The following is a 25983-nucleotide window of genomic DNA, read 5'->3' on the forward strand; positions in this document are numbered from 1 at the left end:
CCACCTAGACCAGCTAGAGCAGTAAAATGCTATTTACATGTTGTTGCACCATTATTAATAACATAATGATGTCACACACACATATCATATCACTCACATGGGTACATTGTGTTGATAATGGTTCTGAACTTTGGTAAGTTGTATTCTGAATGTACAACTTTAACTTGTAATGGAGTATTTTTATATTGTTGGATTCTGAGTACCTCTTCCACCACTGTTTATGTCCTTTGGAAGCATAAAAACTAATGAAAAATACAAGTTAAATTGCATTTAGGCAAACAATCTGGAAGGAAGAGCAGCTATGGTGCCCCCAGTGGTAGTGGAGGGGAAATACACTGTAAAAAGACACGACAGAGGACAGACTAATGTGGTGAAAAGGTTATTTTTCCTTTGTAATCTGCAGCACTTTTTTCATAATCTTTTACAGGAGAGACAGAAACACTAATTAGTCCTTAGGTCCACTAGGTGGGTTTAATAATATTCTGCTGCCATCATGTGTCAAAAAGCATACCTTACAACCCCACCACAGCTAATTCACACCATCTGTTGTTGGTGTTTCTATGGCAACTTATGTTACCTGGTGCAGGTGAGAACCAGCCGAGGCAAACAGCATAGCAGAGGAGCTGTGGGGAGGACGGCAGAACAAACATGAATGGTCTCTTCAGCAGGTAGGAGTCAGTGCTTTTATGTTTCACATTATCCAGAAGGATGGTAACATGAAAGCAGTCTCAACATGTCCCCTGTAACCTGATAAGCTTTAGCCAAAATGTTAACAAGCTAGCTTATTCCCACACTGCTGCCCTCCTCATAGAATATATTGTATATTGAAGCATATGTTGGAGGCATGGTAATACTTTTTTTTTCTGCCATGACAAAGGTCACCACTGAATTCCATGGAAGCCACCTTAAATCCAAACTGAGCACAGCTCAATAAGAAAACTCATGTTGAGTGTGTGATTCTTAGGAAACAGAGGATTGGGGAGGGGCGATAACATGAAAAGCAGTTTCACCATCTCCCCTGTAACCTGATAAGCTTTAGCCAAAATATTAACAAGCCAGCTTATTCCCATTATGTTACAATTCACTAACAAGGACCATGCTGATAAGATACAGGTTTCTAAAGTCAGAAAAAGCTTTATTGCCAAGTACGATTTTACACATACCAGGAATTTGTTTTGGTGAAGTTGGTGCATGACAAATCTTCTAAAAATAAGCTATTAAAAAGTAAGTAAGTAAGTAAATAAATAAATAAATAAATAAATAAATAAATAAATAAAAACAATAATAATATAAATATATAAACACAGTCTGTTTTTTTGGGGGGGGGGGGTTTGGAGCAAAAAGAACAGTACAGCTGGCAGTGATACAGTAAAATAAGGAAGGAAATCCAAGCTGAGCGTTAATGTAACGCATAGAGTTATGGCAATGTCAATGTGACAAGTAGAGGCAGAGGTGGAGTGTGAAGAGTGTCGGGGGGGTTCCGGGTCTTGTTGATAAGCCTGACAGCAGACGGGAAAATACTGTTCTTGTGGCGTGAGGTTTTGGTCCTGATGGACTGCAGCCTTCAGCCTTCAGCTGCCGTAGGAAGTACATCCTCTGCTGTGCTTTCTTGATGAGGGAGCTGATGTTCGGCTCCCACTGGAGGTCCTGGGAGATGATAGGTCCCAGGAAGCGGAAAGACTCCACAGTGTCAATAGTGGAGTCACAGAGGGTGATGGGGGCAGGTGAGGCTGAGTTCTTCCTGTTGTCCACAACCATCTCCACTGTCTTTAGAGCGTTGAGCTCCAGGTTGTTCTGGTTGCACCAGGTCACCAGATGGTCAACCTCCCACCTGTAGGCGGACTCATCACCATCAGAGATGAGTCCGATGAGGGTGGTGTCGTCCGCAAACTACAGGAATTTGACGGACTGGTGACTGGAGCAGCTGTTCGTATACAGGGAGAAGAGCAGAGGAGAAAGAACACAGCCCTGGGGGGATCCGGTGCTGATGGTCGTTGCGTCGGAGACATGTTTCCCCAGCTTCACGCACTGTTTTCTGTCAGACAGGAAGTCTGTAATCCACCTGCAGGTGGAGTCAGGCACGCTCAGCTGGGAGAGCTTCTCCTGAAGCAGAGTTGGGATGATGGTAAGTTAAAAGCAGAGCTGAAATCCACAAACAGGACCCTGGCGTAGGTTCTTGCGGAGTCCAGGTGCTGGAGGATGAAGTGGAGGGCCAAGTTGACTGCATCGTCTACAGACCTGTTGGCTCTGTAGGCAAACTGCAGGGGGTCCAGGAGAGGGTCGGTGATGTCCTTGAAGTGTGAGAGCACAAGGCGCTCAAAGGACTTCATGACCACAGAGGTCAGGGCGACGAGTCTGAAGTCATTAGGTCCTGTGGTCCTTGGCTCCTTGGGAACAGGGATGAAGGTTGAAGACTTGAAGCAGGCTGGCACATGACATGTCTCCAGTGAGGTGTTGAAAATGTCTGTGAACACTGGAGACAGCTGATCAGCGCAGTGCTTCAAGGCGGATGGGGAGACAGATTTCTGTCCAGCTGCTTTCCGGGGGTTCTGTCTCCTGAAGAGTTTGTTGACGTCCCTCTCATGGATGGATAGAGTCATCACTGAGTTGGGTGGGGAAGGGGAGGGGGGACCTTTAGGGTGGCCATTGGTGGAGGTGACTGGAGCTGGAGCTGTTGGGAGGTGTTGTGGGGGATGGTTGTTGGACTGTCCCTTTGTCTTTCAAAGCTGCATTAGAACTCATTCAGGTCATCGGCTAGGTGTCAGTCATTGATGGAGTGGGGGGCTTTCGGCTTGTGGTTGGTGATCTGCCCGAGCCCTTTCCAGAGAGACACAGAGTCATTAGCTGAGAAATGGTGTTGCAGCTTCTCAGAGTACAGTCGTTTAGCCTCTTTCACCGCCTTGCTAAACTTGTACTTCGCCTCTTTGAATCTGTCTTTGTCCCCACTCCTGAAGGCCTCTTCCTTTGTCAACCTTAGCTGTCTGAGTTTGGCTGTGAACCAGGGTTTGTCATTGTTGTAACTCACCCTGGTGCATGATGGAACACAGCAGTCCGCACAGAAGCTGATGTAGGACGTCACAGCCTCCGTGTACTCATCCAGACTGTTGGTAGCAGTCCTGAACACATCCCAGTCAGTAGAGTCCAAACACGCCTGGAGATCCTCCATAGCCTCACTGGTCCACTTCCTTGATGTCTTCGCTACAGGTTTGCAGTGCTTTAGTTTCTACCTGTATGCAGGAATCAGGTGGACCATGACGTGGTCAGAGTGGCCCAGTCAAAGATGTGGAGGGTTAAGGTAAACTGGACTGGTTAGTCTAGCTTTATAAGAGTCAAGGAAATAGACGGAGATGTCCAGACTTGGCTACGTGTTGAGATGGTTGGTAGTAGAGGATAGTGGCTGTGAACTCGTGCTGTGCAGAAAATCAGAGAATGCGGGTAGGAACACAGATTCTGAGATTTTCGCTGTCTGAAAGGTTGAAAATGAGCTCTTGGTCCGAGATGTTAGGTGAGTGATTCGCCGTAATGCTCTTTAGTTATGTGTCGTGCGAAGACAGAGTCACGGGGAAATGAATGAATCAGGTGAGTTTTACTACTCTGTGTGGAAGTGGGATGTGTTTGGGGCGTGGTCTTTGTTCCTGAACTTAGTTGTAAAACATATCCAATTACCAACTTTTTTTTCCTTGATCCTAACAGGGATGTCCAAGTGAAGAACATGGAGCAGATGGTGAAACATGCTGAGAAGTACCTGGGTGAGATTTGCACCTTGCTGGCCTCCTACACTAGGAAGACAGCCAAGCTCAGAGATAAGGCAGACCTGCTGGTAGCTCAGCTCGTGGACTTCTCTGGCACAGAGGGCCCTGAGCTACAGATTGGCCTGAAAAACCTGGCTGAAGACCTGGCCATGGTGCAGGACTACAGGCAGGCTCAGGTCAGTGCTACTGAAGTTATCATCAATGCGTTTTGTTTTCTGCATCAGACTCTTTAGCGTGTCGTTGTCATGATGAACACTTTATTGTTGCAGGTAGAGAGACTGGAGACAAGAATTGTTGCACCCTTAAAGGCCTATGGAGACATAGTCAAAAATAAAAAGGTGAGTTTGAATATAGATGTGTGCTTCACATACTGATATACCTGCAATATATACCTCAGCTGTTGACCATATTGTCTTAAACAATATAGAACAACCCTGATTATAAGATGACTTCTCCTTTTCCAATACAAGCATACTATTAGACATGTTCTGAAATTTCTCGGAGATACCACAGTACGAAGAAAAAGTGAAACAGGAGTTCTTCAACAGAATGTAAATCCTACATTTGTGTAGCTTTCAAAGAGTCAGTCACTGTCTCTCTGGTCTCCTGGAAGTGGTGTAAATTATTGTTTGTGACAGTTAGCATTTTGTATACTGTCTGTCTTTGAGCTCCTCATCATCTGTTACAGTCCTCTCAGAATATTGATGAAAACAATAAGGTGCAGCAACACAAGGGTGGTTGTTCCCCATAGCTAATTAGGACAGTGACAAAATGGATTCTGAGATTCTGATCCTCAGAGAGATATGTGACTTCAGGCAAGACAACAAAGACAGCTTGAGGACATGAAGGACTAAGTTTAGGTCCCATGAGGCTGAAGTGAGGTTTGAAGGGGGTAAGGAGCGGCTACAACATGTGGGAGAGGCAATAGCAGGAATGCTAAAACTCCAAAAGCAGCTCCAGTCGAAGCTAACAGATCAAGAGGGGTGCTTGAGGGTATAGGGCAGGGGTGATTAACCTTTTTCCTCAATGAGCACATATCACACTAACTGCTGCACTGGCTGGAACTACATCTCTTTGTCAAGGCATCTGATGCATACCTGTCAACAATGGCATTTGAAAATAATTCAATTCAATATTCCTTTATTCATCCCGCGAGGGGAAATTCCAAATTACAGCAGCATCAATAGAGTGGATAAGGTGACAAGTGCAGAATTAAAAACAACAAGTATATACAAAAGAGTGGGATAAAAAGAAACATTGTCCAAAAAAAAAAAAAGTTTAAAAAAAAAAAAAAAGCCCCGTTCCAGGCCATTCCATCAACCTTACCACTGTCCACACCCTCCTTACATTTAGACAAGGATACACACATCGATCACCACAAGGAAACCGCTTCCTTTAAAATATCAGAGCAACAAGCATTGAGTTTAACTAGTTGCTACATTAAGTGACTACAGTTAGGTGGTCAGAATCAGAAACCTGGTTAAAAGTGAAATGCTATGAACATCCCTGTATTATATAAATGAAAACACAATAGGACATACAAACACACTACTTAGTTTATTTATGTATTACTTGACAGATATGTACACATCACTGACACATGCTTCACTTGTGAGGGTACTGAAATAAGAAGAATTGGTTAGAGAGGGTGATTATGAAAATGGATGGGAGAGGCAGATCTGATATCGCTTAGTGTTTTTTCTACAACATTGTAATTAGGTTGCATCTTTGCAACAGTCACACTGTTGATGTCAAAGCTCTGTTAGGGGAAAATATACTACACATTGAAGAAGTTAGCCTTTCTAACACAATTAGCATTGTGAAAGAACTAAATAATAAATTGGTCAAATTCTGAAAATAACACGCATTATCTTTCACAATGGACATGAATGCGTCTCCCAGAAAAAATCATATGTTTGACTCATTCATCTACCATGACCTGCTCCCAATGTGAACTTTGTCACTTTTCGGTCAGTTGTAGTGATGGTCCTGAAGCAAAATTGATTATGATGGTGTTGGAACAAAACCAACACAGCGATATCAGATAAACCAATGGCAGATAGTACAATTGCAGTCATTGGTGGAGCACCTTTCTGCGCCTCTTGGGCACGCTTATGTTTGCCACGTTTGTCATGCTGGCTCATATCAACTTTCCCTCCATGTGATACACTAAATTCGTGAGGCATATTTAACAAAAAGCATGACTTTGACTGACGTTGATCTTCATTAAGTACAGGTAAGCCTTCCTCTGCTCAAACTTTCAGCCTTTTTCACAAGCATTCCATCCCTCTCACGTTCATCCTTCTTCTGTTTCTTTCTCATCTTTGTCTTCTTCTTACAGTGCCATTTGCAGTTGCACTAGGGACTACTGTGAAGAACATGTCAGTCTGTGGTAATCTGTAAGGGGGGACTTGAACATGAGGCTAAACCTTATACTAGATTAGGGGCAACTATTCAGAATTGACCTCAGACCAGGAGAGTGAAATCATCGATGGGAAGTTGCCATCATAGATGTGCCAAACTGCACCCAACTGCACCCAGCATTCTGTTAATTCAAGGACTGACAAACTCACTATATTTAGCACAGATGGATTGAAGATTGTAACATTGATTGATCTTTGAGACCATAACCCAATTTCTGTCTCTAATTATAGAAAGGAAAACAAGAAAAACACTCTGAAAACTAATTTCAAATATGCACAATGATCCAAAAATAAAGGAGAGACTAAAGGGATACATCAAAAACTATAGAGACCTCAATGATTCTGGGGAAGTATCACCAGTAATCCTAAGGGACACAATGAAAGCTATAACAACAAGGTCAATTATTTCCATCATCACTTATATGAACACACTTAAAAGGCAAACACACTTTTCCTGAAACAAAAGAATTGTGAAGTAAGAGTATGAGGGCAGGAGTGTGTGTGTGTGTGTGTGTGTGTGTGTGTGTGTGTGTGTGTGACTTTATACAGACTAGTTCACCAGTGACTCTGACTATCCTGCCATTAAAACTTAAAATGGCACTCTGATTATGGACTTGGGTCATACAGTTTGGCAGCAGGCTATCTTCCAAGATTGATATTTAACATTTGACTCAAAAATTAAAAATCAAACAAGGCTTCTGGTATAGGATTAAGGAATTGTAAAGCTATTGTGCAGTCAACCATAATGTCTGTCTTCGAAGGTGGAGTTATTCGGTATTATCATGCTGCCCCATCAGCACTTCAGCAGCTAAACTCTAATAGCCATTTAATGTTATTCATCCATAAAGCCCTGCTGTTGAAGCTTCCAAACCACCTCACATCTCGTCTCTCACTTTAATCTAGTAAGTACAGGCCACATTGCAGAAATTACTTAACCTTAGATATCCCTTATGTACACACTAATGTTGGAAGTACACTGATGTACAGCTAATGTTGCTGAACAGTTAGATAGAATCCTTGTTTATTATGTAATAGTGTTGTTTGTTTTTGCCAACTGTGTTCTTGTGAGTGCATCTTGTTTTTTGTTCTCAGGTCTTTCTTGGAAAAGAGGTCTTAATCTCAGTGTGTCTCACTTGTGCGAACAAGGAATCAAACCCAAATGCAGACAACAAAGTCAGAGCTGCTGCTGTTCAGATGATTTGAATTATGTAAACAGATGAAAACAAAGGTCAGATCCAACAAAGTCAGTCAGGGAGCAGATGTACAAAAACAAGCAAGATCCTACAAAATTCTTTCAACGTAAAACAGGATATAACAAATCTGCAGCCAAGATCAAATAAGCAAACAGCATTTTGACACTAGAATATATGTGCTTCCACCAAAACTTGAATGTTCAGATATGAGTACATAAGATAAGATAAGATAAGATAAGATAAGATAAGATAAGATAAGATAAGATAGTCCTTCATTAGTCCCACATTGGGGAAATTTCCAGTATTACAGCAGCAAAGTAGATAGCAAAAAATAGAGGGCAGCAGTAAAAAAAAAAAAGACATTAAATAGCAAACAAGCAATATAAACAAGGAATTTTGAAAAATATGAACAATTTAAACGAGGGGGAATACAGAAAATAGCAACCTAGTATGGGGAAATGTAAAATATGGGAGTGGTAACAATATATAGTGTTTTCAAATTTACACCATGGCACAGAGGAAATACCAGTATTGCACATTGGAAATTAGAGATTTGCCAGGTACTGATATTGCACATTGGATGATAGTACTCCTGACTGGAGTATTGACGTTGCACATAGGAGTAATAATACAACTGATTGAAAGATTGATATATTGCACCTGAAGTTGAAATTCACCTGAGCTAAATATTTTCACAGTATAAGTGAACACAGTTGATGTGTATTATAGTGCAGTCAGTTTGAAAGTCTTGGTGAGTGTGTGGTCTACTGGGAGCACTGCTGCTTGTAAAGTCTGACTGCTGCAGGAAGGAAGGAAGGACCTGCAATAGCATTCCTTCACACACTTTGGGTGAAGCAGTCTGTCACTGAAGGAGCTCTCCAGTGCTGTTAAAGTGTCCTGCAGAGGGTGGGAGTCGTTCTCGATCATAGATGAAAGCTTAGCCATCATCCTCTTCTCTCCTGCCACCTCCACTGAGCTGAGGGGGCATCCCAGGACAGAGCTGGCCAAGAAGAAACGCTACTGTCAAGGTAAGGAATGATTTAACCCCCACCCCTGACAACGTCAACAAAAGAAAAGAATAATAATAATAATAATGCACCTGCCCTTCAAGTTGTTTAAAACTACCCATGCTCACAAGCTCACAAAATCAAAATTTAATACAACTGGTTTCCACAGAAGAATCAAATTCTTAAAATTAAAAGTCAACCAGTCCCCAGGCTCAGGTTCTACCAAATAGTGGTGCAAGTCTTTAAAGTCAGTCATCTCCATCATTACCTGACACATTAACTGGGTCTTACAGAAAGGGGAAGTTCCATCCTCTTTGAGGGAGGAAATGATCTAATTTTGTCCCAAATGTGTAGATGTAGAGAAACGTAGATGTAGACAAACAAGAATGTGATAAATATCAACCTGTCAGTGCTCTAAACTTGGATTACAAATTACATCTATATTAGCTTGCATACTGGAAACACCCTTGCCTGACCTCATCCAAGATAAACTGTGAACAATACAAGCCTCCCATTTTTCCTTGGATTTTCCTAAATTTTACCCTTTTCTCCCACTGTCCCCTGTCAAATCTCACATATTTTTAACCTTTCTAAAAAAGAATTATGTGTTTGTTACCTTCCCCTCTGGTACAGCAGGTGGCAGTGTGTAGAACATTAGCTGTAACATTTCGTGATGAGGAGTCATTCACTCAAATGACACCAGCAAGGCAAAGACGGAAAAAAACAGACAGGCAAAAACAGAAGAAGAAGAAGAAGAAGGTTGAATGTGAGAAGGATGGAGTGTCTGCCAAAAAGGCTGGAAGATTCTGCAAGTGTCTCATCAAATGGGAGGAGGCATACCTGTACTTAATGAAAAGCAACGTCAGTCAAAGTCCTGCTTTTTGTAAAATATGCCTTGTGGATTTTAGTGTATCATCTGGAGGGAAAGCAACAAATATATCAAACATAAGCACACCCAAGAAGAACATGTTAATAATAGTGGAGCATAAACAGGTTCCACTATTGACTATATTGATACTATCTCTGCCATCCATTTTCATATTCACTCTCTTTTATCAATTGTCTCTCTTAACAGTCACCTCTCTCAAAAATTACAACTCAATCATAATGTCAATCATGTGTCGTTTTGTGTTTCCATTTATATAATATATATATATGTTACCTATACAGCATTTCACTTCAACCAGGTATCTGATTCTGACCAACTGTTGCTCTAATATTTTAAAGCAAGCGATTGCCGAGTGATGATTTTAGTATTCAGTGTGTGCATCCTTGTCTAAATGTAAGGGTGGTGGGACAGCCCAGGGCAGGGTAATGGAAAATTTCCCTTATTTTCAAATGAATCCCAATGTTGACGGGTACAGTTGTGGTTTATTTGGAGGAGCTATAAAAGTTATTTATAGGAGTGATGACACTGCTGGCTAAAGGACCTGCAGGACAAATACAGCCTCCAGCTGGAGGCTGAAGCTTTAGAATGTTTAGGAATAACTTTGACAAAAGATTATTACCAGCAAATTATGGGCTATTATCTTCCAAGATAAAATCAGATATGCATAGATGAAATTATCCCCTTTCAAGTCTGACTTCAAGGATACGTGAATAAGAAATGCAATATAGATGTCATTGGGAGTACCAGGCCAAATGCAAGGAATTACAATCTGGAAGGACTACTAATTTTCCTATCCTTTTCCCAGTTTCACTGTTTTTTGTTTTTCTGTTTCTTTTTTTTTCATATATAGACCACATTGGACTCAAATGAAAAACCTTAGACTGCCAAATCTGGGCTAGATTATCCCAGGAAGAGCAGAAATTCTTCAAAACTTTTGAAAAAAATTCTGCTTTGTGAAACCTATGCTCTGTTTTTGAAAATACAAAAAAGGGAGATTACAATTAGCAGATGCTTTTATCCAATGCGACGTACATATGAATTCACACACCAATGGCACAGCATCCGGGGCAGTTCTGGGGTTCAGTATCTTGCCCAAGGATACTTCGACATGTGGACTGCTGAGGCCAGAGCTCAAACCGCTGACCATCTGATTGGCAGACGACCGCTCTATCTCCTGAGCCACAGCCACCCCAGATTTGCTGCGTTTTTCACATCTAGACCTGGTCTAAAAACCACTATACTTAGACTGGTCAAATCTGGAGTTGGGTGCAAAAAATGGAGGATCAGTTGACCGGCACTGTAAGTTAAGTTTGCCTTAACTCTCCCCTTAACTGCTGAATCGTCAGTTTCATTACATGTGGAATGGGGTGGATGGGCATATAGTCCTGGAAGTGAAGATGGAGGGCTGAGTTATGGCCAGCAATACTGCACCCTTTTTCTGTGAGCATGCATGTATCTACCATTCAGGCAGATCTGAAGAAGTTCAACGCTGATCTTAACAGAGACCTGAAGGAGTTGCAGAAACTGGAAAAAGTCCGACTGAGGAACCCAGCAGATCGACAAAGCATTGTATCCTTCATATACTGTATGGATATGAACTTTTTTTCATACCACGTATTCATGAGAAATTTATTTCACTGACTTATAAAACCTTAAGGAACTGCCAATGGATCGATTAGTATAAACTCCTACTGTGCCACCAAACGTTGTTGAAATCCACAGAACTTAAAATTTTAGTAGAGATGTTAACGTTTCCAAAGGAAAAGAAAAAGGAGAAGTAAGGTTTGAATATCTTACTGATTGTAAGCATAATCATAGCTTCAGAGCTGGAACAACACAGTGTGGAATAAGATGATTTTTCCAAACTTAAAGCCACTTTACTTACTGTAGCTAATTGTAGTGGACTAAAAAGTACTTGACTAAAAAGTCGCATCAGTCAAAAAATGCGTCATGAAGAGGAAAAAACATATATAAGTCACACTGGACTGTAAGTTGCATTTATTTATTTATTTCACAAAATCCACAACCAAAAACAGACATTTAATCTGGAAAGGTAAGTTATTCAACTACACAATAGCACACAGAACAACAGGCTGAGTAGGTGTCCAGTATGTTAACGTAACACATTAACAGTTATTCAGCTACACAATAGCATAAACAACATACCTGGGAGGGTATGAATGAATAGGCTAAATTAACATAACAAGCCAGCCAGTAAAACAAGCAAGTTACCAGTAAGCAAGTTTATCAATCTCCCGATCTCATTCCACATCACTGAATCGATTGAATTCTTCATCTTTGCTGTCGCTTCTGAACAACTCCACCAACTCTGGAGGAAGGTGAAGCGCTGTCTACTCTTCTGCAAGGCTGTCGTCAGACTCCGCACTCAGCATTCAGTTAATTTTTTCAGTGGTACACGAGCAGCATATACTTGTCACAAGCCTAGAGCGCCCTCTTGCGGCTGTAGACGGTAATGATTACTCCTTGGTTCATGTCAGTCAGTATGAGTTAACATTCAAAAACATGTTAAATTATATATATTTTGATATATAAGTCGCACCTGACTATAAGTCACAGGAGCAGCCAAATTATAAAAAAAAAGTGCGACTTATAGTCCGGAAAATACGGTAGGTCTGTATTATATAGCTGATCTATATCACATATGAAATTGACCATTTTGCTATAATTTGAAAAAAAAGAAATATGATATACAGTATACATTTGCTATATATGTGACTTACATGTTATGGATGTTGGTGAGAGACATATATTGAAAAGTATACATGCAATTTACTTATATGGTCATTTACACAGTATGTTTTTTCGTAGAACGGTATAATTTGCCTTACTTTCACAAGCAATGCATCAAATATTACACATGAATTTATACACATTTACAGTGCGGATTTCTTTTCTTGACAAGACCTTTCAGTCTCAGGTACTGACCCTACAAGCAGCTCATTACAGACTGTGAGGTAAAGCTTTGTTTAATGTATTGTGTGTTAATTGACAGGCAGAAGTAAATGCTCAGAGGGCTTCCAAAAATGCCCAGCATAACATAAGACAACTGGAGGAGACCATCACAGACTTCCAGAGACAGAAGCTGGAGGATATCAAAGTCAGTCACACACATGCTTGTATACATACAGGTTTCAAATTACATCTCACTAGACCAATCACAAGCTGGCACATGGAGCCTAGCAAGATAAGACAATAACAGTCTGAGTTGAAGGAGGTCTCCTGCCCCTCCCCCCACTTGTGAAGATTGAGCCAATCAGAGCTGATTTTGAAGATGACTGATGTGTCAAATAGCCAGTGAAATTCTGAACACACCAATATGCCAATTCAATCACCTCATATCAAGGAATTCAGCAATAGCGCTATTACACATGACAAGTGATAAATATAGTAAATGGCTTCAATATAAAAAATATATTGCCAAAACATAGTTAAAAAATACCTTAAATATGCATGTAGATTGCAAAAAGATTAGAAATATATAAATATAGATATTCATGTATATAGATATATAGTAAATGACATTTTTTCAAGAACACCTAAATATACCATTAGAGAAAATGTGAAAATATTAACCTTCTGTGGTGTCGTTATCAGTTTTTATTGAACTTCAACGAGTGTAAGGCTTCATGCTGTGGTTCCATTGTGTTTTCCAGCAAAGAGGTCCCACATACAGTCATCTGCAAGCATCTATTTGCAAAAATATATTCAGGCAAAAAAACAAAATTCTATTTCAGTGTGTTCAAACTTCTGTTAGTCAATGCCATTAGTACTTAACAGTGATTCTTACTGCTGGGGATAAAAGTTCAGTGTTACCTTTCACAAGAGGCCAAAACCATGCATGTACTCCTGTTCAAGAACAGCTATCAATTTACATTGAATATGTCTTCAATAGGCATTTTAGGTTCATTTTTCTTAGAATGGTAAGGGTGAAAAAAAAACCAACCCTAGACCCAGCCTAGTTAGAGAATTACTGCCATTTTACTTGACATGTTGAATGGATTTATTCCTATTTGACAAAGAGATATTTTAATGTCTGTTTCAACAATCATGTATCCTCCTCAGCCCCCCTGCTGTGTGGAGTCCCTCAGGGGTCGGTCCTTGGACCAGTCCTTTTTTCATTGTACATGCTTCCTCTGGATCACTTGCGCAGCTGTTTTCACACAAATCTATTTCTCTGCTCCATCCATGATTACTTAGCTGCCAGCAAAGAATGGATGTCTCATAATTTTTTCCACCTAGACCCTGACAAAACAAACATTTTTTTATTGGTCCTGATCATTTTTCGAATGTAGTTGATCAGTTTATTTGTCCATTTAACTCAAATATGAAATCTACTGCTAAAAATCTTGGTACATCTGTGACTTTCAGCCAACGTGTCACTAAAGTTGTTCAATCCTGTTTTCTTCACCTAAGAAAATGCCGAATATCAGAGGTATCTTGTCTTCTACAGATCTTGAACTATTGATTCACTTTCTCTCGCGTTTATAATTGTAACTCCCTCTAAATGTGTCCAAGTCAAACTGCTCTGCACTGTTCAGGGTAGTTCAGAATGCAGCTGCCAGGCTATTAACTAGAACAAGCTGAAGGTCCGACATTACCCCTATTCTTGCTTCCTTCCTCTGGCTTCCAGTAAAATTCAGAATTCTACAAGATCCTGTTGATTACATATAAGGCTCTGCATGACCTTGCTTCCACTTACATTTCTGATCTCTCGTTCTGTATTCTACTTCTCAGCTACTCTGATCCTCTAACCTCGGCCTTTTATCCTTCTTCTTCTTATCCCACTTACCAACTTCCATCATCTATCAGATATGTTGAATCTTTGCACTGTTTCAAGTGGCCTCTAAAAACACATTTTTGTATGCAAGCCTTTCTATAGATCTCCATTCTGAGCTTTGTTTTTAGCTGTTTTTGTTGTCTGGTCTGTCTGCCATTGTGATGTGTTTTATATTTTATTGTATTTTTACCTTATGTGTTTATTCATTTTTATCTTTTGGTGTGTAAAGCACTTTATAATCTGTGTGTTTTAAAAAGTGCTTTACAAATAACACTTTACTTACATACCTCATTTGCTTGACAGAAGATTTTCACAGACTTTATCACCGTGGAGATGATTTTCCATGCTAAAGCCCTGGAGGTCTATACACACACATACCACAACCTCGAGGCAATGGACCCTCAAAAGGATCTGGAGGTATGTTATGCTAACGATACAGCTGATAACACCTGAAACACCTGCGGTTAGTGATGTAACTGTAAAGATAAACCCACTGAACGCTACCTGCTCACCCCCGAAACAGCAGACAGACAAAGCTAGCAATTACCAACAGAGATTCCATCAGGCATGGCTGCATCATGTTCTGGTTGCAACATGGTTTTGTTCTGTCCTCCATGTGATTCAAACTTCACTGGGAAGCGCTCCACAGGTAGAGCATTTTACCTGCCTGAATTTGTTGAGTTGCTCAGATTTTGCTGATTTGGTCATTATTCCTTGACATTTGTGCTTCTACCATGGGTAAGTAGGCTATGTAGTTAAATAGTTTCCTTTTGATAGCTAATTCTTGATGTATAATTGGGAGTATGCACAGGGTGGGTTTTTGTTTTGGAAAATTTGCCCGATTCTCTAAACAGTTCCTGTGTCTGACTTCCTGCGTGGCTCAATCTGCTCTGTGCAGCTTGATGCATCGTCATCGTCATTAAAAATAGACTTGCTGTGTATTCTCTGCAAAGCAGAATGGAGTGCTGCTTCTGGGATACCTTTGAAAAGCGTCACTGCGCATATGGTGGAATTGCATACATTTACTAAAATGCCATTGATTGGCGCCCACAGGCAAAAGACAGATGGAGCAGTTATTCCTGCACGTTACTCCTGAATCGGCCCTTTAGCACTGTCAAGGCTTTCTAACATATAATGAGCGTGTGTGTGTGTGTGTGTGTGTGTGTGTGTGTGTGTGAGTGTGTGTAAAAGTGGCAATGATTAAAGGAAAGAAATTGAAAGCCTAGCTGGAAATGGGTTGTCTGGGAGTCTCAAGCACTCCCCATCATGCCAGTCCATACTATGTCTGTCAAAAACAGTTCTCGTTCAGGTTCAGGAAGTAGTCGACTTAACAGACGTTAGAAAAAGACAAGTAAGCAAACAGGTGTAGTCTGTTTCAGTCCAACAGCAGCTCAACAAAGTTGAACCAATAATGCTACACCATGAGCACTAAATACAGCTGTAACATGGATAAGCCAGCCCTCTGCCGACCTGCCAAAAACAAAGAATGTATCATCTAGGTTCAAGCGTGGTGCATTGTTATAGAAGCATCAATATGTACTTCATTTTGCTGAACACATACAATAATAATTTATGATGCTGCATGGACTATTATAGCATGCTATGAGTCCCTACTACTGTTGATTGTTGAGTTGTGTTTAAGTGAGTAGAGGTAGTCATAATGTACTATAAGCCCCATCAGTCAACCTCTGGTTTATAATTAGTCAAGAGCATCCATAAGACACTTGAAGTTATAATTCATTATAAGTAATGTCTATAACCTTTCATGATTGTTCATGTAGTGCATCAGAAAGCATTATGTGTGTTTATGAGTATAGACATCACTAATGCCCTCATAACACCCTACAGAAGTGGTCTTCATGTTCCCAAAACACTTCCTCTTCCTCCTGATTATGAAGTCCGTTTGACACTGTCTCCCTGACTCCATAGCTGTTCAATGGACGGATCAAGATGTCCGACTCTCTGGCTGGGTACCTGGACACCCCACTGAGCAGCTATTCTTCTCCCCTCATGAGCCGCTACCCCAGTCCTCCTCTGGCCTCCCCCAAAAGCCAAACCCTGTGGTCAACGCTGGCCTCGACCACAGGCCACGACCACAGACAACACAGCCAGTACACAGCCACAGCCAGGAGGGTGAGCTCTAATGTCTTTGTTACCATAGTGACATAATGAGAGTGCTTGTTAAAGACAGAAACTTCACTTAAACCAGTCAGTTCTGCTCTGCTGTCCTACAGGCCATCACTGAGCCTGAGAATTCTCACATTATATCATTGACAGTCTCGCAGCACCTTACAACGCCAGAGAGGCATAGAGGATGACGAAGAGCTTGAGGGGGACAAAGAGGATGAAGAGGAAGAGGAAGAAGAAGAGGAAGAAGAGGAGGAGATGTGTGAATCAGAAAAAGAGGAGGGTCAGCACACCAGTAGACAGTCTTATGCTGCCCAATATGCTGAGATGCGCAGATGGCAAAAATAACAACCTGTGCATAGAAACACATTCATAGAAACAACTACGTGTACACAGCACTGTCTTAGGTGCTCCTATATAGAAAACTGACTACTTTGACTATGACTTTGACTATTTGAATATATATTGCTTAATTCGAAAGCAAGCAGTCTGATGTTTTCCATTCTGATTCTAAATGCATGCTTGTATAGTTTAAATTTCCTGGTTTTTGGAAATGTGAACATGTTTGTTTTATTTCACAACCATACTGCCAGACAAGAACATCAGTTTGGAGGATTCCTCAAAACCATTTAAACATTCAATGCCAATATTTTTGTTATATATGCAACATGGCAAGTATGATATGATTAAGGTTAGGGAAATATAAAGGTTATTACTGCAGGACTGAACTCAGGCCCAATTGTACTGCAAGTGTGTTTTGAATGCTCATGAAGGCTGATTTTCACTGGTGTACTTCAGTGTACTTAAAAGTTCGTAAAAAGTTGTGCAAATTTTGTATACTATTTACACTTCAAGTATACTCAAGTATTACTCAAGTGGTAGTCAAGTACACTTATGTATACTTGAATATATTTCTACGATCGTCGAAATCAGCGTTTCTGTCTCTCTTTTGAGATACAATGTATCAAAATGTGTGATAAATGTTGTGGCTTCTGCCCCAGAATAATTATTTTATTTTTGTTTTGTTGAAAGGAATGCTCAACAGCCCACATCTCAAGAAGTTGGTAACTCACACCTAGACAATATAGACGGATAAATAGCATGAAATGTCAGAAGGAAAAAAATGTGCTTTTGATTTTGGGATGAAATGTTTATTTAAGCCATTTAAGAGCAAAAACATCTTTTCAATCGAGAAAAGCCTTCAGTGCTGTTCTTTGCTCTTCGTTCAATGGAGAAATACTTTCCAGTTCTGATGATGCTCCAACAGCGTCAACATTAATGTTTCTCGCAACTGCAATTTTTCTTTTCAAACAAGCTTCTTTTGCTGTTGTCACTCCTAAACCACGCCCTTTTAGCTGTAGTAGTTCCTCGCAGGACACCGATTGATTTGCAGTGACTCTGGTTTGGCCTCAAATACAAATAACTTGATGTTTGACGAGATGGATTTACCTGGCAAGGTAGCTCGATCCACAAGATCACACGAGCTGAGAATCCGTTGTCCAAGGATGTTTTTAAGCTACAGTAGACCTAAATTAAATGCATTAGATGAAACTTAAATGACGAGTTTGCAGTTACTCACATTATAAAATACTATATAAAAAATAAGATTTTGACATTCATAAATTGAAACATTTATGTTATATATCTCTCTCACAGTTGAGCAGTTAGATGATCAATAACCCTGGATCAACTATTCAAAACATTTGAAAAAAGTGTGGAGTGGAGCTAGATGAACGAACAAAAATGAGTTAACTCCTTTGAGGCTGATGCAGCCAGATGTTTTTTTAAAATAACAAAAAGTTCAACTATTAGACAAGGATTTGCAGCTGTCTTTTTAGCTATACCAAGTGCCTTTTATTGTGAACAACCTTCGAAACACTGAACTCATTGTTGCGCACAAAGGGTTATGGTTAGTTAGTATAACCCTAACCAGTTAATAAATTAGAGACTATTGACCAATGTAGACCATTTTTCATGCACAAGGATTTAATCAAGGAACAAAACCTACAAATTATATATGTTGGTTGTGCAGCCTATTTCTTTCTATATATAGGCTGTATATACATATGTGGACAGATTGGATCAAAGCCAGGATGCTAGTGCCATTGTGAGAGTAGTCTGGGTATGAGTTGAGTCTTTCAATATTAGTGTCAACACAATACTTTAGGTTGAGATTACAATTCCACAATAGAGGAATACAAAAATGTTTTTTTCTAGTAAACCTAAACAAAAAAAAGGGAAACATGTGATATTCATTGATGTTCAACTCTGTCTTGACAAAAGCAGCCATGCAGTAACTTAAAAAAAAAAAAAAAAAATTGTGTAAAATGTTAAGCCTAATAAATAGCAAAATTAGAATATAAGTAATCAAATATCAGACCAGAGAATAAGTAAATATGCAATTAATACCAATTTTTAGTAATTAACTGTTTTTGATCTGTGCTGTGGACACTTTGCAGTCAGTACCCAGAAATTAAAGGCCGATACCCAGCCCTGTTTTCGAGGTCCTATGGACATAATTCCCAGCATAGTTATGTCCACATGGACAATTCTGCACCTCATGGTTTATGTCCATTGTCCAATGCCAGTATTCAGTGCCAATACAGGAAGAAGTGTCTCATTTATGTAGAAATACAGAAAGAACACACATGAAGGTTAAGATGGTGGATTGATGAGTAACACATCTTACATGTTGGAAACTGTGTAACCCATCTCAGATCTCATGTCAGAAGATGCCTTTTTTATTAACACTGACCACAAAAAATCTTTATCACAGAATGTTGTTAGGGGTTTTGCAAAAATTTGTACTGAACTCTGTGAATTGTAAACGAAGGCAAAGTTGATGTTCTGTGTGATGCAGGGCACAATTTAAGTTTCAAGAATTTGTTAATTGACCTTCACACTGCAAATAATAGAAAATATGACTCTCTAGAAAAAAAATTTACTGCATGGTTTCCAAAATTGTAAATAATACAGGTATTGTGGTTTAAGAGCTTAGATTTGCAAAAATGCTGGTGGGCTCCTTTAAACCTCAGTTTTTCTTTAACTTGAAAACTAAATCTGCAGCTGAGCTAATGACAGTGTAGCATGACATTATGCTCACACTTCAATATGATGTCTGCAGAGCAGTGCAACATTTTATCATGAAATAAAATAATAATCACCCCAACTGATTGCCATGTTTGTCAGCTTAGGAATGTTTAATATTCCATATCATCAGAAGGTAAACTATTTGAACATAAAGGTTAAAAGAGTACATTTCACTGAATGCACTTACAGAGCGATATCACTGGGCTGCATTGATCGGAAATGAGATTATACTGGAGACCAGATACACAGAGCAGGGATACTGGATCAGTGAGTGTGTGTGTGATGCTGTCAGCCTAGTAGCACAATGAAACTTGAGTTTCTGAAGCTGGCTAAATATAGCAGGGTTCTTCAGAGATAAAAAAAATATTCTTCACAGTATTTTTTCATCACATCCATGCATGTCACTGTAAATCCTCCATGACACACTTGAAATGGCACTTAAAAAAAAGAAAAAGAATGAAATAAAGAGCAGGTTTTTCACTTTCATTGACATGGTAGGTAGAAGGAGGAGTCGGGGATCAGATCTGAGGAATGTGTGTTGCCGCAGTGTCTGAGTTGCAGTTTGTTTGAATAAAAAGCTCCTCATCTGGGATGAGCTGAATCTTCTTTAGGCTGCATTTGATGACTTTTATCAAGTTTTGCACAATACCACAAATGCACCAGAGACATACAGGCACCCCCCTCACACACACGCGCACACACACACACACACTCCCAATTTTCCCTTTTTTCAGAAGCAGACACAGAACAAACAAATACAAAAACAAATCATCTGGCACTGTGAACACTTGGCATCTGTCAAATCCTAAAACAATAGAACAGTGGAAATAACACGATTTTTGTTGATAACCAACATCTTCACAGAGGCAGCATAGTCAAGAGACCCACACTCACTCGCAGCAGTACAGTAGTAGTACTAGTACCAGTCGGTGTTTGATTGAAGATGTAGAAGTCATAAGTTAAGCAAGAGGCCACTCTCCTTGTTTGACTCAGTGTCTCCAGGAGACCATTCTCAAGTCTGATTGTTAGCCAACCTATAAAGTGCTTTCAAAAATAATCTTCTCATCATAATCATCCACATCTATACAACTAATCAATATGTCAATTAGGGCAATGTTACAAGTAGGAAAGAAAAGAGAGGAAGAATTAAAAAAGGTCTATTCAGGCATGAGCAAAGAGCTCTTCTCTTATTCCTCCTCTGTTCCTTCTCTCCACAGCTTTTCTTTTCCTTTCTGATTTTTTTTTTCTTTCTTTTTTACTTCTTGAAAGGTGTCAGTCTGCCGATGTTGTGCCAGAAGGTGGAGGTTTTGCGCTTCGGCTCAGCCAGCATGAAGACCTGCTGCTGGGGCAAAGCAGTGGGGAGAGAGGGGTGTTTCTGTCGCAGCAGGAAGTCATAGTAGGGTCTGGTCACTGCTGAAGAGGAGGAGATAAACAGAAAATATCATTACTCATGGCATTCTGATCAGATATCACACACAGCTGAGAAAGCTGACAGGAAGCATTCATTACATACTCCAAGACTGTGTTTATGAAATGTCTCAGAGGCCTAGAAGTCTCACAGTGATGCATATTATTATTTCTAAAACTGAAGTGGGTACTCAATTACTGACTGATCCAGCAGTAAGTGAGAAAGGTCAGTTACTATTGAAAGTCTGTGAAAAACATTGAGCAGAGGTAGAATTACATGTACTATTCTGCTTCACCCACAGCATTCATCCCATCCCAGTTCAACACCATGAACACAAATACTGTTTTTTCAGTAATCAATTCCAAATGCTTCTATTTTGCTGTTTCTTTATTTGCCGCTAAGCTATACCATCAATGAAATCCAAAATGTCCTGAAGATCTTCATTTTCCTTTTTCAAGATTTTCTCCAGTTTTCATTTTGTGTACTGACTCGGAAAGGGGAAGGTATTCTCTTTAGAGCTGACGAATGCTTTAAATGTTAAGCAACTGTACAGGTTGTTGAGTTTCATTGACTTTAGCTTGACTCTGATCCAAAGGAAGGCGAAGCAGAAGTGGGTTAAAAAAATATAAAAATAAAAACAATACTTCTGTCAAAGAATGGTGATTTCGCATCAGAGGGAAGAATTGATATTACTTTTGTGGAATGTTGTGAAAATGTAACTGATGGTGAATGTATCATGACAACAGGTTTGAGGAACTGAGTCTGCCACCAGAAGCATCAACAGAAAGTTAAAGCAGAAGATCGGAGAAGATGCTTCATTAGTTTCTACTCACTAAGTCATTGTTTTGCCCCTGTTTTTGAAACTCAACACTTTTTCCAGAGGTCTAGCCTACTACCGGAGGGGAAGACTGTTTTCTTTGAGCTTCTGAGATGTTTTATCTCAGTGGTTCTCAATAGACGGATGACAGTCCAAGTCCTGGACCCAGACCAGTAACCAATAAATTACTGACAAGTTTTCAATTTTGACAGTGTTTCTGTTTTAACTGGTGAGGCTTTTCTCACATTTTCAGCATGGGTTCATCGAAGGACACTCACAGACCAATTGTATTAGTCGTAAATCATCTCAGGTGATGCTACTCACCCAATCAAATCTGTGCATCCCTAGAGGAATTTCGGCTTGAGTCGGTTAGTGAGAAAAAAACATTTACTGATGAAGGGGTTGTCAAGGAGTACATGAGTGTGGTGGCTGAAACCCCACTTCCAAAAACTATTAAAATTAAGCACTTCATTTTAATAGCTCTGTTATGAATTTTATCATTAAACGCAGCCTGTATTTTACTTGAAATAAGATCATCTGATTATTACAGTGCTTATTATTTACAATCCCTCCAGTTCAGTGTGAAAACTAACAATAAATATTGTTGAAATACTGAACTTAATTGATTTGCACTGTACTTATTTGATTTGACCGTCAGTTGTTGACAGACAGACATTGATGTCACGAGGCTACTTCAGGATATATGGCACCGAATTGTAATGCAAATTACACAGTATGATGTCGAGGATGTTTGCTTGAGGACGCTATCTCGAACTGGACCTCTTTGAATGTCAATTGAACATTCCTACTTTAGCTTGATAATTGAACTGCCATTTCATTTTCACTTCATTAATCAGAATCATTTCATTTTAGAGTTGATGAAATGTCATAACAGAGTGATGTTATAATCTCCAAACTACTGCTCTGAGTCTCTCTGTTAAACACAAATACTGCTGTGATTCAATAATTATTACCTCTACTTTGCGACAGTTCAGACACTGTCAGTTAAACACAACACTTGCGGCAGATGTTCTTTATTTCTACCAGGAGAGGGGATGATTATTTCCATTGAGCTAGTGGAATTTGTAAATGTGACAACAGCAATGCAGTAGAACTGAGTTTTATTGACAATAGCTCAATCAAACAGCAACAGGAAAGTAGAAGCAAGTGGAATGCTGATATTTATTTTCAATGGAGCTCTCTGTCTTGCATGAGTGTAGGGAATCTTCATAAATAACTCTGCAGTTCTGTTCTGAAGGAGGAGGAGAATTTTTAGCCTCTGCAAACCTTAACTGTTAATCCTGAAAGGGATTCTGAGATGCTTGAAGAATAAAGGTCCTGGTGAGATATGATTTCAGTGAAAAGTGCTGCTGTATGTATTATAGATCAGTGCTTATATATTATACATAGTGAGGTAGCCCATGTCCGAGCACCGGGAGACAGAAAAAAAACTCAAGACTGAGAGAACACTGAGAAAATGATCTAAGGGGTATTATATTCCCTGACAAAAGGAAATAAAATGTAAAGAAGATGTTAAGTTTACACTGCTACAAATAATACACTGAGACTCAGGTACAGGTGCTTATTGTCTAATGAGCGATTGCGCAAGTCTGAGCAATCCAGTAATTTGCCTTTGTCTGAATCCTTGGTTGAATACCTTTGGGTTTCCCAGCTGGATGGCTTTTGCAGGCATTCAGTATGGCCTGTTTCTTCTGGACCTCTGTGAGAGAGAAGCCTAAGAAGAGACAAATACATAGTATCACCATGAAGCTTTCTACATAAACAGAGTCATTTTTCATAGGAAAATTTTGGAAAGTATGGTAGAAAACTTGGCCACTGAAAGAGTGACAGACAAAAAGTCTCTAAAATCAGCAGCACGCTGATTTGTGCACGTAGCTGACCCAATACACACACGGAATGAATGGTTTCACACTATGCCACTGTTAAACAGGCGTTGGTAACATGCCAAGAAACACACTAATGTGTCAAATGGGCAGTGAAGAAGACTGCATGCTAGTAAACACGGATGTCAACAACGCAGGTTTCCAAGGCATACACATTGCATCATTGGTGAGTAATGGTGTATGCAAATTATTCAGAGTCCACTGTGAGGTTCAGCGGCTCCCCTGTAGGGTCCCCTTCCCCTGTAAGTTTAATGTTGCAAAAACATCCAATACTGTTTACAGTTATAATTATTGCTTATCCTTTCTTAGAATCTGTTTAAAATTTGATTTCCTATTTCTACTGTTTTTAGTTTAGGCTTACTTTGAAATGTTCAAATAAATTCAAATCACACACATTCACACCCAACATTAAAACACCATCATGTGGGCCAGCACGCTGCAGGGATACCTCTGACTAACTTGACTGTAGTGTATACTTAGTTATATTTTTGATTGACTGTCTGCAGTTTTAAAAATTCTCAATCATAAATAACTTGACATGCAGTCTATATTAGTGTCCCTAGGGCTGGCTGGCCCACATGCCATTATGTCATGACATCAGCTTGTGCCAGCAATGATAGGGTCCATCCAATCATGACACAGTATGTATGCATTATACATAAAGGTCATACAAACAGGATAACAATGTGTATTGTATTTCACCTCATCAGTCAGTTTGTAATATACAGTAATATACAATATCGAGAATAAGGGGTCCAAAAATAAATGAATACTGAATTCATTCATTTATTTTTCAATTTACTTGGGTTTGAATGAAACTTTTAATTAAGGATATTACTGTTCTGTCTGATAAATACAGCACACGTCTGAGGCAGAATGTCTCACACCTGAGTCTAAAAACAGGTAGCACAAAAGCATTGGTGTTGCACTGACCTCTATCACTTCAAAGTTTCAAGTCTGCTTTGACTGGTGGACTAGTGATATGTGACATCATTCTTGGGCGGTAAAGATTTTAAGTTGAATTTTAAACCTGTTCCATCACTTTCACAGCCACAGTGCTTTAACCTGTACAGAAGGTGAACCATTTCATCCCGTCTATCCCCTTACTATAACCAAACATGCATTTAATGGATGAAGATGAGCAGGATTCAAAATCAGTCAAACTCAAAACACTCATTTCTTACAATTCAAAATTTCACAATGAAACAACCAGATGATAAAGACCAAATAACTCAGGAAAGAAGCCTGGCTGTGTATAATGGAGGAAGATGAGGTGGAATCTGACATTCTGCTTGTCTATTCTTTGGATCAGCATTATAGAAATCCATTTACAGCTGGCAGCCTCACAGTTCTTGACACACTGCCACGTGGTGATGTTAAAGTATTAATGCACATGCAGTAAAGGGAGAAGAAAGGAGGATATTGGTCACATGATAGTTTAAGGAAAGAGCTCTGTGGTTCGCAGAGAAGGCAGCTTGGCTGAGAGGTCATGGAGACAATGTCATCTAACCAGATGATCACAGGATTAATGGCAGTAATCATTATTTTCTGGTTACAAAACAGATCAGTTGACTAAAAGAGCAAACTCTAAGAACAGTTTTGAGCTGTGCATGTATCCAACCTGTCTCACGGTCATGCTGGACCTGAATCCTCTCGTCCGTGAAGGCTCGAAGCCAGCGCTGTTTATGCTCAGGCTTCTTGGCACAAAGGAGGTGGACCTCGTCACCAGCCAGTGACCGCAACTTCAGGGCATTCTTCACGCTGATGTTGAAGTCCTTCTCCTTGCCATCCTCCACATCTATCACCTCCATGTGGTCCATGTCCATCCGACCCTTGTAGTATAGCATGTCCCGGCGCAGGAGGTCCTTCAATTATAAGGATGTCAAATTTACAATTCTTTTGAAGAATACTCCAGTAATATGCAGAACCAGCAGGAGCCAACATGACTGACTGATTGATAAATGGTGTGTTTCATGTCACAGATATGAACAAACAGAAAAATAATCTTAGTTCTTCTGCTCAGATAATTTTAGAACATTCCATATTCAATATGGAACAGGCTGCCAGGTAGGGAATTCCAGACAGTTGTGCCTTTAAATGAAAATCTAGAAAAACTGTACCAACAGATTCCACTACCGATATAAAATGGACATGTTTCATCCTTTAGGCTTCACGATCATGTTGTGGTGTGTTTCAGAACTGCTCAGGTATCTCAATAAAAATACATTTTGCTCTACATGCCATTTGAGTGCTGCTATTCAAACAAAGACATTTCTGAACACTACTTTGTGGCCCTTGGAAACTGTCATTGTTTTTATCTTTTTGACTTAAATGTTGACACAAAAATCAATGGAAAATGGTCAATAATTGTCTATTACTTTGTATATTTCTTGTATAAAGATAAATCAACCATTTGTGCACTGCAAAGGCACCACAAATTGTTACATTATTTTGGATATTTTAATTTCAACCTGTTTCTCCACCATTTTAGCTCTTCAAGGAAGCAATGCTCACTAATGAAAACAACACAGCCACAAACCCTGGAAGAGGTCAAAATTAAAATTAAATTCATGAC

The 25983-nt window shown here is 39.7% G+C and overlaps 2 protein-coding genes across 8 annotated transcripts in view; one reads left to right on the forward strand and one right to left on the reverse strand.

Annotated features, from left to right (window-relative positions):
- Positions 1-648: 648 nt before the first annotated feature.
- On the forward strand, positions 649-16609 carry LOC143340139 (CBY1-interacting BAR domain-containing protein 2-like). The gene is made up of 9 exons (XM_076761775.1): positions 649-668; positions 3694-3928; positions 4022-4090; positions 10732-10833; positions 12197-12202; positions 12278-12382; positions 14366-14479; positions 15992-16195; positions 16340-16609. The coding sequence occupies exons 1-9, from the start codon at positions 649-651 to the stop codon at positions 16535-16537; spliced, it is 1053 nt and encodes a 350-aa protein (XP_076617890.1). The 3' UTR covers positions 16538-16609.
- Positions 16610-18019: 1410 nt separating this feature from the next.
- The window catches only part of arhgef4 (Rho guanine nucleotide exchange factor (GEF) 4), a 154792-nt gene continuing 146828 nt past the window's right edge, over positions 18020-25983 (reverse strand). For 4 of the 7 annotated variants that reach the window (XM_076761768.1, XM_076761770.1, XM_076761771.1 and 1 more), the window contains 3 exons: positions 25030-25273; positions 23162-23239; positions 18020-20692 (listed from right to left, as the gene is read on the reverse strand). In XM_076761768.1, the coding sequence (XP_076617883.1) occupies positions 20535-20692; positions 23162-23239; positions 25030-25273 (480 nt within the window). In that variant the 3' untranslated portion in view covers positions 18020-20534. The remainder of the gene's footprint in view (positions 20693-23161; positions 23240-25029; positions 25274-25983) is intronic. The other 3 variants (XM_076761769.1, XM_076761772.1, XM_076761774.1) reach the window with 1 other exon arrangement.

The sequence above is a fragment of the Chaetodon auriga genome, chromosome 21 (genome assembly GCF_051107435.1).
Source record: "Chaetodon auriga isolate fChaAug3 chromosome 21, fChaAug3.hap1, whole genome shotgun sequence".
NCBI lineage: Eukaryota > Metazoa > Chordata > Actinopteri > Chaetodontiformes > Chaetodontidae > Chaetodon > Chaetodon auriga.

Excerpts from the sequence above, each read along its gene's own strand:
- LOC143340139 (XM_076761775.1), top strand. The coding sequence starts at position 649 with ATGAATGGTCTCTTCAGCAG. Across the intron at positions 669-3,693 it reads ATGAATGGTCTCTTCAGCAG|GGATGTCCAAGTGAAGAACA; the intron begins GTAGGAGTCAGT and ends TGATCCTAACAG. Across the intron at positions 16,196-16,339 it reads ACACAGCCACAGCCAGGAGG|TCTCGCAGCACCTTACAACG; the intron begins GTGAGCTCTAAT and ends TATCATTGACAG.